The sequence below is a fragment of the Anabrus simplex genome, chromosome 2, assembly GCF_040414725.1.
Source record: "Anabrus simplex isolate iqAnaSimp1 chromosome 2, ASM4041472v1, whole genome shotgun sequence".
Classification (NCBI taxonomy): domain Eukaryota; kingdom Metazoa; phylum Arthropoda; class Insecta; order Orthoptera; family Tettigoniidae; genus Anabrus; species Anabrus simplex.
The window spans coordinates 1,153,756,362-1,153,773,596 of record NC_090266.1 but is presented as its reverse complement, the minus strand read 5'-3'; the positions used below and the strand labels follow the sequence as shown (position 1 = coordinate 1,153,773,596).

The window sequence follows — 17,235 nt, the reverse complement described above, 5'->3', positions numbered from 1 at the left end:
AAGGAGTAACCGTCCCAAATTGCTCAAACCAATTGCAACTGTTTCAACAACATTCAGAAAATTATTTCCTCCAATAGATAATCAATCAGACTGGAAATCATATTTTGCAATAAAATCATAATTCCTAAGTTGAGATCCACATCACCGCACACACACAAGCTTCTTCTGTTTCCAAATATGTCTTTCTGTTTTCAAGGAAATTTAATAATAATAATAATAATAATAATAATAATAATAATAATGTTATTAGATTTTTTCATGCTAACTACTTTAATGATTTTTGGAGACCCGTATTCATGAACAAGACTCTGACCTAGACATAGAAGGTGGTAAGTCGTCATTTCCATTTCATAATCGCTGCTTGGAGGTATGTAAACTTAGAAGGCGACTTTACTTCCAAGTCGCCGATGTTCCGTACTTAAGTAGACTCTGAGATCAGAAAATTAATAAAATGGCAGATATTTCTGGTGTCGTTAATTTTGTAGATGAAGTTGAAGAGATCCCGGAAATTATTCAGTAAGTTGCACCTAATCCTCGGCGTGTTATAAGAAATGCACAGAACCCAGTTAAATTTTATACAGAAAATGAGTTCAGAAAACGATATAGATTCGACAAACGTACAGTATTAGATGTACTAACGATGTTTGAAGATGAATTAAAGAAATATAATAATTGAGGCTCACAGCTGCCAATTTCATTAAGATATTATGCTAGAGGTAAGAGTAAAATTATTGTTACTATAGTGTGAAGTTTTTGAACTTTCTACTCATCGTGTTATCTAGTTAGGTTAAGGGATGATCTGGTAAATACAATAGCCTTTCATACTTCCATGGTTTTCAGGTAACTTCCAAATTGATTACGCTGATTTGTGGAGCTGTAGCCAGAAGAGGTATCATAGAATGATATTCTAACCAAAACTGTTCTGTGGCTATCTAAAACAACGTTATCCTTTCATAAATGCATTACCACAATTATCTAATATCATTTGCCTCATAAAATTGTTTTATTAATGCCCTAACTTCTATTTCATAATTATTCTGCTCATTTATATAATAATAATAATAATAATAATAATAATAATAATAATAATAATAATAATAATAATCTATTCATAATAATAGTGCGTCCATTAATATCAGTCATTTGAGATTAGGATAACACATACATTATTGGTTATATCTTGCCTTTTTTTTTATTTGATGGAATTCATTCATCTGCATGAGATTCAACTTATGCACCTCCTCCTGCTGAATCTTGAGTTGGTGAAGCTCTTTCACCTGGTCTATATAGAGTTCCTTCCTACCTTGCAGATGATATGACATTGCCGCAGCTCGTGGTTTAGTCACACATTTGGACATACCGGTACTCTTTCTTGGTTCTGTGGCTTCCTTTTCCACTGATGATTCTGCCAGTAATGTAGGTTCACTCTCAGCTTCCAATGTTTCTCGTGCTTCAAATTCATCGTACAACACCTCTTGTTCCTTCTTTCCACCCATCGTTGAGAAACTAAAATTAACTGTATTGGATTGAGTAAGAATCCAATGCGATCTATAATGCAGGGAACAGCTGAATTTAAGAAGAAAAACATTGAGTGATGGGAGACGCTACACTGCTCTTCCATTGTCTTCAATACCAACTTCATATCTAATTTTTCACATCGTAACTTATCAAAGTCCAAATACGCCAGAGTCTAACTTTGTAAAAGTTGTGTCTATGAAACAGATTTCCATGACACTCAACCAAGCGAACTTACATAAGTCAAAGTCTCGTTCATAAATACGACCCTAAGGTGCCGGAATTTCATTCTGCATGAGCTTATTCAAGTGCTGGTAAATCTAGTAACACAAGGCTGGTGTATTTGAGTACCTTCAAATACCATCAGACTGAGCTGCTATTGAACCCGCCAACTCTAGCACAGAAGGCAAGCATTCTTCCACCTTCCTCAGCTTGGCAATGAATTATACTACAAATAATATTTTGCAATAAAAACATAATACCTACTTGAGATCCAGATCACTCCTAAAATAAGAGCTACTTTTGTTTCCAAATAAGTCTGTTTCCAAGGAAATTTCATTGGAAATTCTTACCTTACAAAAATAAGAAAATGACACAGAATCTTTCTGAGGAGACCTAAAAATTGTTGATGAGAATGGCAACACACTTAGGCTCCAACTTTAAAGAACTCGCACACCCAGTAAATGAAAATGGTACAGCCACAATGGATTTGGCTCTATAGCTGTAGAGTCTTCTCCTGGTTGTCTGAACTGTTTTGGTGGCTGCTCGCAGCTGCAAGGAGCTGACGAGTAGAACTACTGGAACTATAACTGTCGCCACTTGAACGATTGCTGATATGGCTTGTAGTACTGAGGGGTGTGCCAGGCATAGAAACCATCAGACCTTCACGCATACCTATCCAACGTCCCGGAGTGCTCTCCACTGAAGGAGGATTGGATGTGGGTGCACTTGATGCAATAGTTCGTTCCTGTGAAAGAGAAACATTTAAAAGTCATAATCAAATATGCATAAATATTTTCCAAATGAAAATAGGAAACGTAATATCAGTTCCGACAGGAATAAAATATTGATAAAAACACACACATTCATGCATTTTGAATTCTGTTGGCAAACATCAAACATCACTCAAGTACATTTCATGACCCTGTTTTATGAAGCAATGGAGGTGACTTGTGAATTGATGAGTAAAGCAGTGAGTGAGTGATATGTCACAGAACTTTGCAGAGAGTATATTACTGCTCACAGTCAATGTGACCACTACTTCACCAGTGAGGGCAAGCAGTGGATTCTACCAATGGACAAGCAGCTTACCATTCCATGGAACATATCTGATATAACATCATGGGTATGTATTTAGTACAGTGAGATAATGCTATGTGAATAACCATTCCTTTATGTGTATAGCACTCCTTAAGAGAGAGCGGAAAGGAACTGGCCACCCTACCGCACGTAAACTTCGGCTCAGGAACACCTCTGCGGAGGTTCGGACCTGCCTTCGGGCAGAATAACCCTTACCTACTCCTTAAGAGATGAAGACAAACCAGAGGAAGGAAAACTCAAGAAATTAAAAAAAATACTTGGAAAACTTCATGGGATCATGAGAGCTACAAAGACAATTCTAAGGCAAACAGAATGAGATTGTACACATACTGATACCAATATCAGAGGCTTAACTATTAAATCCTTTATCTTGGTGGGTAATAAAAACTTCTACACCTAAACTCTGAACATTATAGCTTCTAAATTGATGTTTTGGCCAAATTTGACTCAATCTAGTGGTTGTGCACGGAAGCACCCAGCCTATCCCAAGCTGCCGTTCATATCGATTTATATCGGTTGAGCGTGATCTCAAAACCTTGCTGCCAAATCTATTGTGTACATTCACCACGTGGTTAAGCTACGTCACCTGGCCTGGATGGTGTTCAGTACGGTTTGCAATTTTTGCATTTTCTTCAGTAATCGGTATTTTTTATATTGTTATGTCTAGCCTTTATCTCTCTAGTATAGTACAGTATAGCGTAGTTTACAGTTCAGCATAGCATAAATTAGTAAAATAGCCTATAGTTTTTTGTAGCTTTAATAGTTCAATGTAGCGATGGTTTTATTTACATCCGTGTGTTGGTTAGTGTATAGTTTGTCTGTGTATACTAGGTCTCAATGTAGTTCGGGAAAGACAAGTGGCAAGAACTGACAGATTAGTGGAGTGTTTTCTTTATTGGCCATAACCTCCTTGCTGTATCAGCCATTAGCCAAGTGTAATTTTCTATGTCTATTATTAATAATTTATTCTCATTTTAGTATCATATGTTGTTAGTAAGTGCATATAGCACTTTATGAATTTGTTTTTAACTCATAATTCATTAGCTTTTCTGAGTACGGTATTACATTTTTATGGGGGTTGTGTGCTCTGGTCGCATTGGATCAGCTGTTCTCGCAGCATTAGAGCACTGGCGACATAGATAAGGCGATGCCCACGTCTTTTGCAAACTGTCAACTTAGAAGTAAAGCCGTGCAGAGCATAATGATGGTAAAAATAGCAAAATGTCTTAAAGTTGCCAAACACTTGTGAAATGAGATGAATTCTCATAGCGAGTTTTTACGACCGGACGCCCTTCCTGAATCAATCTCAGAGGAGTTAATGAGATTAAATGAATGATGTGATATATTATCGTAGGAAGGGAGAGGGTGAAACTCTGTGTCCACACATAGTTTACTTGTGTTGAAAAGCACGAAAAAGGTCTGCTCAAGGTTTAACATCCCCATTCGACAGACGAATCACCATCAACAGAGTCATATGCCCTCGCTCCATATGAACACTCCAGAGAGGTTTGGAACAAAATCCAGGCTATTTACATGCAATCTAGTGATTAGAAATTGTATACCACTACCTCCCCTACCCTGCCAGCCAACATCCTGATGGTGAAATTTTTTTCGACCAACAGGACTCAACCGGCTAACCACGGTGTCAGACCAAATAGACCCTGCCACCATAATGATCATAGGCACAAGACAAAAATGGCAATATAGAATATGTGACCTAATTTGAATAAATATACCTAGTTCGTTCAGTAATCAGAATTCATTTTGTGAGTGGTTTAACATCACACTAACACATCAAAGGTTTTCGGTGATGCAAGGATAGGATAGGGCTAGGACTAGGAAGGTAGTGACTGTGTCCAGCCCCAGCATTTGCCTAGAGTGAAAAATGGGAAACCATTCCCAACAGCGCCACCATCAGCTGTCACAGATAGCCTGGGCATCACTGAACAGGGGCATACTATGGAAATGAGGAGGGAGGTAGTTTCCTGTTGCCTTCCTCACTCAGCCAGAAAGTCACATACCGTCTACCACGTCCACTGAAATCCACACATCAACTGGCCTATGAGTGACATTTCCACACTGTTCACAACAGGGACTGGCTGCATAATGAACGGCATTACTGACATTGCTCATACCTCTCAGTCACTTATGATCTCAAAGCCAAGGATGAGACAGACAGGTCAATGAAAACAACATATTTTTACTAACCTATACCAGAAGATATTGAGAAAAAAACATGATGTAACAGTTCCGAAGGGTCATGGCCTACCAAGCGACCGCTGCTCAGCCTGAAGGCCTGTAGATTACGAGGTGTTGTGCGGTTGGTATGACGAATCCTCTCAGCTGTTATTCTTGGCTTTCTAGACTGGAGCCGCTATCTCACCGTCAGACAGCTCCTCCACTGTAAACAGGCTGAATGGACCTCGATCCTGCCCTTAGATCCAGGTAAAAATCCTTGGCCTGGCAGGTAATCGAACCCGGGATGTCCGGGTAAGTGGCAGGCATGCGAACCCAACACCCAATTGCTATATCTTCAAGGAACAGATTTGGGCCTACACACATTTATCCATATCAAGTGCTGGCGGTAAGTGTTATAACAGAAGATCAATACAGGTGATGGTGGTGGTGACGTGTTTTAAGAAGAATCACAACTAGGCAGCCATCCTCTAGAATTCAACACAAGTGATGTACAAATGAGGCAGTGAGATGCAAAACTAGTCTTATCCAAAAATAACAAAAACTGAGATGGCACTAGTTTTGGATTGAGTCTGTACTCCATAGTGCAATTTCAAGAAGATTTATTTACAAAACTTGCTATAAACCTATTAATATTAGCTTTAAAATTCACAGTTAATAGCAAAATTTGTCTCATCCAGTCATGGATTAGCTGCAGAACCTGAAAATCGTATGAACCAAAACTTGTCTTTTCCAAATGTTGTAGCCATGTTGTTCACTAATTAGCTTTTGAAACCTGTCATATCCTAAACTATTTTGTGTGTGTGTGTGTGTGTATGCACGTGTCTGTGAAAATTTACTTTTATATTTGGTAGAAGTGTACAGTTTGTTTATATTTCACCTCTACAATCTTCAGCAAATTGGAGGGAAATGATACACTGACTGACAGAGCAAATGCAACACCAAGAAGGAGTGGTCAGAACTTTATGCCAATTGCAGGGTAGACTGACGTCACTGAGGTATGCTCATGATGTGAAATGCGCCGCTGTGACGCGCACGTAGCGAACGATAAATGGGACACGGCGTTGGCGAATGGCCCACTTCGTACCGTGATTTCTCAGCCGACAATCATTGTAGAACGTGTTGTCGTGTGCCACAGGACACGTGTATAGCTAAGAATGCCAGGCCGCCGTCAACGGAGGCATTTCCAGCAGACAGACGACTTTACGAGGGGTATGGTGATCGGGCTTAGAAGGGCAGGTTGGTCGCTTCGTCAAATCACAGCCGATACCCATAGGGACGTGTCCACGGTGCAGCGCCTGTGGCGAAGATGGTTGGCGCAGGGACATGTGGCACGTGGGAGGGGTCCAGGCACAGCCCGAGTGACGTCAGCACGCGAGGATCGGCGCATCCGCCGCCAAGCGGTGGCAGCCCCGCACGCCACGTCAACCGCCATTCTTCAGCATGTGCAAGACACCCTGGCTGTTCCAATATCGACCAGAACAATTTCCCGTCGATTGGTTGAAGGAGGCCTGCACTCCCGGCGTCCGCTCAGAAGACTACCATTGACTCCACAGCATAGACGTGCACGCCTGGCATGGTGCCGGGCTAGAGCGACTTGGATGAGGGAATGGCGGAACGTCGTGTTCTCCGATGAGTCACGCTTCTGTTCTGTCAGTGATAGTCACCGCAGACGAGTGTGGCGTCGGCGTGGAGAAAGGTCAAATCCGGCAGTAACTGTGGAGCGCCCTACCGCTAGACAACGCGGCATCATGGTTTGGGGCGCTATTGCGTATGATTCCACGTCACCTCTAGTGCGTATTCAAGGCACGTTAAATGCCCACCGCTACGTGCAGCATGTGCTGCGGCCGGTGGCACTCCCGTACCTTCAGGGGCTGCCCAATGCTCTGTTTCAGCAGGATACTGCCCGCCCACACACTGCTCGCATCTCCCAACAGGCTCTACGAGGTGTACAGATGCTTCCGTGGCCAGCGTACTCTCCGGATCTCTCACCAATCGAACACGTGTGGGATCTCATTGGACGCCGTTTGCAAACTCTGCCCCAGCCTCGTACGGACGACCAACTGTGGCAAATGGTAGACAGAGAATGGAGAACCATCCCTCAGGACACCATCCGCACTCTTATTGACTCTGTACCTCGACGTGTTTCTGCGTGCATCGCCGCTCGCGGTGGTCCTACATCCTACTGAGTCGATGCCGTGCGCATTGTGTAACCTGCATATCGGTTTGAAATAAACATCAATTATTCGTCCGTGCCGTCTCTGTTTTTTCCCCAACTTTCATCCCTTTCGAACCACTCCTTCTTGGTGTTGCATTTGCTCTGTCAGTCAGTGTATTATCCATTGCTAAATGTTCGTTTACATTCTACAGGTCAGTGTTGTTTTGCTACAATGATTTTTTTAAACTTTCGTGATATTTACGTTAATAAATAATAAAAACAAGGGATGATTCTTTCTTGGAATGGTCCCTGTGCTAGATGAAGGAAGGTGCAGGAAGCAAAAATGTGATAAGTCTACTTGGAAACAGCAAAAAGTAAGGAAGCAAGGTTAGCATGGTTCCTTAGAAAAGCTTTACATTCAGCCAATATGCCAACATTTTTACAAATTTATTACTGTTTCAGATACAAATCAAAATATCTTCCCAAAATTCCAAAATTGGGAACAATACAAAAATGTGAGGCATTTTCTCCTGGCAATCTATAAGTCTGATAGAAAAATATTGCAAGAAAATTTTCTTCTCAAGTATTATACGCGAACCTTTTCTTGAGCCCGTTTTTTAAGGGGGTTGGAGTAAGGAGGAAGCGCTGCCGGTTTCGGTTATACTGCTAACTGGATGGAAATGAAATCTGAATTGAATCGATAATATGATCGATCGATACGAATTTTCTAAACATTATCTTACGTCAACAACTATGTCACACATACATTATATAACATGTCTCGATGCGGATCTTGTTACTAACTTGAATTATATAGTTTGTCTTTGCTGTGTAAACAACAACAGTACTAGTTCGTAAAGTGTACGCCAGATGTTGCACGGTGATGAATAAGCGATTCATAGTTTGAGTTTCAAAGGTTGCCAATATGGATGTCGAAAATAACCGAGGTCTACCGATTCAGCACTAGGGAGCTCAGGGATCAAGAAAAGATTCGCCTATAGTACATGCAACAGTGTGTCCCACAATGTTCAACAGCTAAACTTCAAAACAGTGTATGAAAAGTGTAGCAGTAAAATACTTCTTACAAACTAAAACTGGAGATGTTCAGGTATGTTCCAAAACATTTCAAGACATATATTATGGGTATCACACGATCGTGTAAAATGGATTTGAAAGAATCAGCTGCAAACTGGTCAAGTACAATGGAAAGGAGGCGATGGGAGGGGATAGGCATTCAGAGGATTATTCTGAAAAGAAAAAAAAAAAAAAAAAGAGAGCTGTACTTAAATTCGCAGCGAGTCTTAGGCCACGAGTAATCTCGGTTTTATTCACAACATCGTTTTCAGTCTTCCTGTGATATCTCTCAACCATATATTGAACTATTTTGGACTTACACATTGAGTAGAATAAATCATAGATGTGTAGCTGCCACTTTTCTGTTTTTCAAGGCCTTCTTTTATTCTACGATTTAGTTTTGAAATGTCGACTTTCTTTCTGCAGGTTCAGTCAATGATAAGATGGAGCGCTCATGATTGTTCAAATGGATGTAGTGACTGTGAATTAGTGGGAACTGAATGTAAGGGTGATAGTGGAAGTGATATTCAAGCCTTACATAGTGTGTTCATTTATTCAAGTGACTCTGATGACAACGATGTAAACATTGATGATATATTAGGAATTGACGCTGAAGATGGCTTTATTTTTTGCTAGTGGCTTTACGTTGCAGCGACACAGATAGGTCTTATGGTGGCGATGGGATAGGAAAGGCCTAGGAGTTGGAAGGAAGCAGCCGTGGCCTTAAGGTACAGCCCAAGCATTTGTCTGGTGTGAAAATGGGAAACCATGGTAAACCATCTTCAGGGCTGCCGACAGTGGGATTTGAACCCACTATCTCCCGGATACAAGCTCACAGCCACGCACCTCTAACCGCACGGCCAACTTGCCTGGTGAAGATGGTTTTATAAAGACAGATCCAATCAACTTTAAAGATAAAATCTTGACTGGTTTAATATTTATGTACATTTTTATAATCGTGTGCACTCTAGTATGCTAAGTAGAAAAATGTCCGGTCCACAGGGTATGTGACAAGCTTAAGCATCCGGTCAGCAATGTATTAAGGTATAGCTCCAACATTTGCTTGGTGAGAAAATGGGAAAACATGGAAAACAATTTTCAGGGCTGCCGACAGTGGGGTTTGAACCCACTATCTCCTGAATGCAAGCTCAGAGCTGCATGCCAATAACTGCACAGCCAACTTGCTTTGTCATGTGCTTTCTATCACCTTATGAAACTTGATAACCCTTGTATATTAATACTAAGCTTTGATTGTCAGAAAAATTTAGTACTGCCTGAAGTTCCAGACCAGCCTGCGTACAACAGTCATCAGTTGTATAAATTTTTCTGGTATAAAAATGGGAAACCATGGAAGGACATGTTTAGGGCTGCCGATGGTGGGATGAGAGTAAACAAATCTGAACAGTATAGGCAATACAAAGACGAGTACATTTCTGTTCCATTTTCAGTGTTCTTCCTCACCTATAGACAAAGTCGTATATAGGAAATGATTACACATCGAAAGCTGCAGAGTAACAAGATAATATATAGAATTAAATTTATATATGCACACAGAACAACCCCTAGAAGTGAAATAAAGTGATTTAGAGTGAATAATCAATAAGCAAAGCAGTCAAACTGGTGTCAAATGTGATAAATTGTATAAAATCCTGTTCAAAACAACAGGTATAGATGTGCAAGCTTATCAGGTGTATTTTCTCGAGAACGGTTGTATTAAGTGGTATTAGTTTTTTCTCTTCTCCATTCTAAGATCAATGGAGAGAACAGGAATTTCTATTTAAAAATGTCAAAACATGTTTAAAAAGTTACAATGATGCCCATAACATTAAAAAGAAAACCTGCAATAATTATCTTCAACCAAAATAATCTTATTTTACACATAACAAACAATATTGGTAAAAAAACCTATATAAAAACATTTCATTTCACTCAATATGCTGGTTTTACTAGGTATGCATATGATTCAAAAGAAGCAAGTTTGAAGAAATTACATTTCTATGTACATTGTGTTAATAATGCAAATTACAGGAACTCTTATCAAATTCTTTTCTGACAACACAACCGCTGTATTATTTTGATACCACTGAACAGACAGCATCATTTTTAATTTTGTATTCTAATTACGGCAAGCTTGTAGTTGAAGCAATGAAGTATACCTCCAGGAAAAATGACGAACATTCTTAGTTCTATCTGATTTTGTTTATATAAATATTTATAAGGAAACAAATTTAGTGCACAGGTGCACACAGAAACTAACTTAACAATACACCAGTAGCCGATCATTTTCTCATACTTAAATGTCTTAAAAATACTGACCTGTCTCATACAGAGGGTATATGTTTAATAATTTCAAATAAATCAAAGAGAATGCTGCCAGTGAAAAGGGGTCTATTACCTATTCTTTAATTGGAGAAGAAATGTGAAATAAGCAGATATTCATCAAATATTTCTTATGTTTCTTCACGGCAATGCCTAACTGTGTATACTACTGCCACAACTTAAAATATTTCTTTCTTTCAAGCAATTTAACAACGCAGGTTTAAGGTGACACAGGGATGTATAAGGGCTATGATTGGTAAGGTAACAGCTGTGCCTTTAATTCAGATACAGCCACACCATTTAACCAGTGTAAAAAAGAAAAGGCATGGAATACCATTTTCGGAGCTGCCAATGGTGGGATGCAAACTTAAGACATCATAACATACAGATTATTAGTGGCCCACAACTCCCATAGCCTAGAGTTAGCAGATAGTTATCATCAATCTTTCATATGAGAGTTTTTATTATTGTCTAAAATTTTGGAACGTCAAAGTTTCCAGGAACAAGAAGTTTTCATCTCAGATGGTATCATTTAACAGCAGATATACATAACTTGGTGTTCATTACTGTACGTCATATGTCTTAATAACAGAGGAAATTATGTGGGGGGGGGGGGGGGGGGGCGTAGTGTAAGGTATTAAAAACCCAATATACACCAAAAATATTCTGAAAATTTAGATTTCCTTTTTGAAAAGTCAATTGGAATTCACTTTCTCCTACCTGAATCACTCAATTTCTGATATACCATCAGATTCAGCACTGTTTTTGATATTTACTTCGAACTCTATAACACTATAATGAAAATTTATTAACAACACAACAATAATTCAACACTAACTATATTATGTACAGTCTGTCAAACAAACCAACAACCCGCAGGAAGTACACTGTTCTGTTCCAGAAGGAAATTTAATCTAGCAAAGAAGTCACCTAAGGATAATGTCCAGATAGAGGAAGTGACTAACACTAAAGAAGTATTAAAATTTACCTATGACAGCAATGACATTTACAGTAAGATACAAAATTTGAAAACTAGAAAAGCAGCTGGAATTGATAAGGTTTTGGGGGATATGCTAAAGGCAATGGGTTGGAATATAGTACCATATCTGAAGTACTTGTTTGATTATTGTTTCCATGAAGGAACTTTACCAAATGAATGGAGAGTTGCTATAGTAGCCCCTGTATATAAAGGAAAGGGTGATAGACATAAAGCTGAAAATTACAGACCAGTCAGTTTGACATGCATTGTATGTAAGCTTTGGGAAAGCATTCTTTCTGATTATATAAGACATGTTTGCAAAATTAATAAATGGTTTGACAGAAGGCAGTTTGGGTTTAGGAAAGGTTATTCCACTGAAGCCCAACTTGTAGGATTCCAGCAAGATATAGCAAATATCCTGGATTCAGGAGGTCAATTGGACTGTATTGCGAATGACTTATCTAAGGCATTTGATAGGGTAGATCATGGGAGACTGCTGGCAAAAATGAGTGCAATTGGACTTGACAAAAGAGTGACTGAATGGGTGGCTCTGTTTCTAGAAAATAGAACTCAGAGTAGGTGAAGCTTTATCTGTCCCTGAAAAAATTAAGAGGGGAATTCCTCAAGGCAGTATTATTGGCCCTTTATGTTTTCTTATATATATCAATGATATGCGTAAAGAAGTGGAATCAGAGATAAGGCTTTTTGCAGATGATATTCTGTACAGAGTAATAAATAAGTTACAAGGTTGTGAGCAACTGCAAAATGACCTCAATAATGTTGTGAGATGGACAGTAGGCAATGGTATGATGATAAATGGGGATAAAAGTGAGGTGAGTTTCACAAACAGGAAAAGTCCTCTCAGTTTTAATTACTGTGTTGATGGGGTGAAAGTTCCCTTTGGGGATCATTGTAAATACCTAGGTATTAATATAAGGAAAGATCTTCATTGAGATAATCACATAAATATGATTGTAAATAAAGGATGTAAAGGAGAGAGCATATTTGTCTCTGGTGAGACCCCAACTAGAGTATGGTTCCAGTGTATGGGACCCTTACCAGGATTATTTGATTCAGGAACTGGAAAAAATCCAAAGAAAAGCAGCTCGATTTGTTCTGGGCGATTTCTGACAAAAGAGTAGCGTTACAAAAATGTTGCAAAGTTTGGGCTGGGAAGACTTGGGAGAAAGAAGACAAGCTGCTCGACTAAGTAGAATGTGATGTAGATGCTAAGTAGTATGTTCCGAGCTGTCAGTGGAGAGATGGCGTGGGAGGACATCAGTAGACTAATAAGTTTGGATGGTGTCATTAAAAGTAGGAAAGATCACAATATGAAGATAAAGTTGGAATTCAAGAGGACAAATTGGGGCAAATATTCATTTATAGGAAGGGGAGTTAGGGATTGGAATAACTTACCAAGGGAGATGTTCAATAAATTTCCAATTTCTTTGCAATCATTTAAGAAAAGGCTAGGAAAAAAACAGATAGGGAATCTGCCACCTGGACGACTGCCCTAAATGCAGATCAGTGACTGATTGAAGCACAATGAAATAAAAAAATTAAGACCTCTTTACAACACCTTGTTAAGATCCTAACAAAATTCCAAAGTCTTCCTTCCAACAGACACACAATCTCTTATCATTCCCTCAGTTCTGAGGATCGTGATCTCCGAAGAGGGTACTGATCAGTTGTGTCCATCTCTTGTGGTTCTCGGCCAGACATGCTGCACCAAAGAGGTTGAATCCAGTTATATTTTTGACAACGTTTGACCACTGAGCGGGAAATCGTCCAAGATCTCTCTCTAGCCGGGAACATTTCCAAGAAGGGTAAGGTTTACTATGCTGTCAGTCCCACGTCACATAGTATGTTCAAGGAATTGTAAAACTCTTTCTTTATATATTGATACTCTGATTTTGGAGTTGAGCTGGTTTATAATGGAATCATCTAGGTTTTAATATCCTTCCAACAGAATAGAAGTCAATTGCAACTCATTTTTCGGTGCTATTGTATCAATTTAATTCCTTCAGAAATTTACGGGTTTTCATTAAGATAAAACTTACCGTACAAAAATACCCCAATTAAACCACAGATCAGGGTTACAGAGGAAATATTTACAGCGTGATTTACATACTCTACTAATGCAAAGCGAACAAAATTTCTCAGAATCTGAAGGGAGCCCTGGAGCATCAACATACCAAAGCGCTGAAATACTTTTTTATCTACACCGAAGAGGGATCTGGAATTGTCCCTTGTAATACACAAGAAGCCCTAAAATGATAACGTCCCTGATTATTGTACGACATTTCTTGAATACAATCTTTGATCTCACATGGCCAGATATTCTCTGATTTATCATTCACAATTGTGATGTCTCGGCTATGTATTAACTAAACAAGAAATCATGTACGAATGGTGCATCAGTCAAATTGAGGACACCTGTCATCAAAATACCATCTGCCTTATGTGGAAAGTGTGCTTCCACAAGGAATAAATACAAAGTTGTACAACAAAGTTAATACAATAGTGGAAATGCATTTAAGAACACCCCATAGGAATATACCTATCTGCCAGAAAGTTGGTACACAACAAGGAGGAGGTGGGATGTAGCACTAATCAAATGAAGTCCACGGGACTTCTAGAACTTGCAAAGCAAGTTAGCTATGTGCTTTGGGTCATGAAGCTGTAAGCCTGCATTCAGAAGATCATCATCATCATCATCATCATCATCATCATCAATGTCCCACTCCAGTCGCCCGGTTGTGGTTAAGAAGCCTCCTCCACTCCTTTCTTTCCTTCCACTTTTCCTGCTCCATTACTTCTGCCACATGCAATCTAGCTTCTCTAATGTCCTTCCGAATCTGATCCATCCACCTTCTTCTCGGTCTTTGAACTGGTCTCTTTCCCTTAACTTCTCTTTCCAATTGCCTTCTTGCTACTCGTTCTTTTCCCATTCTTCTTACATGTCCGAACCATCTCAGTTTTGCTTTCTGTATGTTCTGTACTATGGTTCTATATTTAGCTCTTCTCCAATTTTAATATTTTGGATTCCAGCTCTTCTTGTCTTTTTAACCGATGTTCTTAAAAATTTCATTTCTACTGCTTGGATCTTACTATCTTGTCTCTTATTAGTTACGAGTGTTTCTACTCCGTATGTTTCAACTAGTATGAAATACTGTTTAAATAATGTTAATTTGGTTCTCTTAAGTACTTTGTCATCCCATAAAGGCTCTCTGACTTGATAAAATGCTGTACCTTTACCTAGTCTGTTGTTAATTTCAGAGTTGATTTCATTACTTCCAATAATAATGCTACCCAGATATGCAAACTGTTCTACATTCTCTAACTGTTCTCTGTCTATGTTCACTTGGCTTCTCTTTTTCTGTTTTCCACAGTGCATGACTGCAGTTTTCTTTTTACTAATTACCATTCCAAACTCCTTAAGATTTCCATTCCAAATGTCCAGTCTCCTTTGTACTTCCTTTTCTCCCTTTCCCCAAATCACCACATCACCTGCAAATAGGCCTATCAAAGCATTCACTTCATCACTACTGATACTCTGTTTTACACGTTTTATGATTTCATCCATCAATATAATAAACAATAATGGTGACAGTGCACTTCCCTGCTTGGGACCTTTTTTGTATAAAATCTTTCAGAGTCACCACTCCACTTGTACACTGCTTTTACTCTTATGATACAACATTTTTATTTCGTTAATTTATGGTTTTGGTACATTCCTGTGTAGGAATTCCCATACATGTTTCCTCTTAACTGTATCATAAGCTTTTTCCAAATCCAAAAATACGAAGATGATTTCCTTGTTACTTTCCGGGTGTTTTTCCATTATTGTTTGCACTGTAAATATCAAGTCTATTGTTGATCTATTCAGTCTAAAGCCATATTGTTCTTCATCTAACTGTGTTTCTATTATATCCCTCAGTCTTTTGTCTATGACTTTCTCCAATATTTTTAGCCCATGTGATAACAGGGTTATACCTCTATAATTTTCACATTTCTTCCTTTTTCCTGTTTTGAACAATGGTACAATGCTTCCTTGTTGCCAATCTTCAGGTATCCTTTCATCCTTCCATATGGCACTGAGGGCTCGGTATAGACACTGTAGTCCACTGCTTCCTGTTGCCTTAATCATCTGGGTCCCTGCTTGAATTTAGCTCTCCTTCACACCGGCCTACTAATGTGAAGGATACCCACCCCTGCAACGTGGATGCACCAGACAAGAATTACTCAACTGAAGGATAAGGAAGGTGACCCTATCTCCCTTGAGCCGGGTTGATGGTTGTGTATAATGCCACAACCAATGGCTGGACGATGGTCATTGCCAGGGTCTGGACATCAGGCGCCATCCCATCATGTCCCATTAGGAAGATGGTGGGTTCAAACCCCACAGTTGGCAGCACTGAACAGGGTTTTCCATTTTCACACAAGGCAAATCTTGGAGCTACATCTTAATTAAGACAACAGTTACTTTTTCCCAATCCTAGCCCTATCTTATCCCATCATCATAAGACATGTCTGTGTTGGTGCAACGTAAAACAAATAACATAAAAATTAGCATCCAGAACTACAAATGCAACACATACAGCTATGTGTTAATAAGGAGTGTAACCATCTCAAACAGCCACACATGCAGCAATTAGGCATGTAACCTGTCATACAAATGCTGAATGTCTCTCTAAGGTATAGTACACTATGCTCTCTGTACTTCTTGGTGAAGCTGGGCGATGGTCACTGCCAGGGTCTGGACATCAGGTGCCATCCCATCATGTCCCACACATGCTCGATGAGGCAGAGGTCTGGAGATCTAGTGTGCCAGGGCAGCACATATACACAAAGTATATGTTACCCCAGACACACAAGGATGCAAGTTATGGCACTGTAAGACTGGTTTCTGCAGCGAGGAGGAATATTATTGGAGAACAGGACTGACATCATGGATATACCATACACTAGTCATATTTCTTTGAATTAAAAGCAAAGGTGATCAGAATGTGTAGCTTATGGCATCCCATACCATACTCCCAGGTGTGGGTCTGGTAATGCAAATGCGAATAGACCACCGATATTTCTACTCACCCGCACGTCTATGAACGAGAGATAGAAAAGATTCTCGTCACTGGTCACCACTGCTCTCCATTTATTTCTCCAATGCATTCTTTCCTTGCACCACTAGAAATATTCATGGTGATAAGCAGGTGTCAGGGATAAACGTGCCAGGGTAAAGGAATGTAAATCTATCTCTAAGAATCGATTGTTTATTATCTGTGCAGACACATGGTGGGCCACACTGGCTCCAATAGCATGTGTAGCTGCTGTTCTGTTAGTCAGGGTGGCCTGAATGATCCTTCTGTCCATGCGCTCAACAGTGCAACAAGATGGCACTGGAGGAGCTAGGGGGGCTGTGGGAACCCTCCGTCTCCTATCTTATCCACCACCGACCAACCACTCAAACATCATGCACCAAGTTGAGTGGCAATTCTGTGGAACACCCAGCCAGCACCCTCTCGGAGTCTCACTATATAGCCACATTCTATGTTTCTTAATTGTCCAATTAGTGCTCGCCGTCGTATTCCAGACACTGCAGATACACTGTGATACACATGCAATGAAATGGCACAGCCAACTGCACTTGCTGTGTTGTCAGACTACCTTTCTT

The 17,235-nt window shown here is 39.7% G+C and overlaps 1 protein-coding gene across 1 annotated transcript in view; it reads right to left on the bottom strand.

The window, feature by feature from the left end:
- Positions 1-1,721: 1,721 nt before the first annotated feature.
- Positions 1,722-17,235, bottom strand: part of LOC137498521 (uncharacterized) — an 83,509-nt gene continuing 67,995 nt past the window's right edge. The window contains exon 3 of the mRNA XM_068226101.1: positions 1,722-2,482. Coding sequence (XP_068082202.1) covers positions 2,231-2,482 — 252 coding nt within the window. The 3' untranslated portion in view covers positions 1,722-2,230. The remainder of the gene's footprint in view (positions 2,483-17,235) is intronic.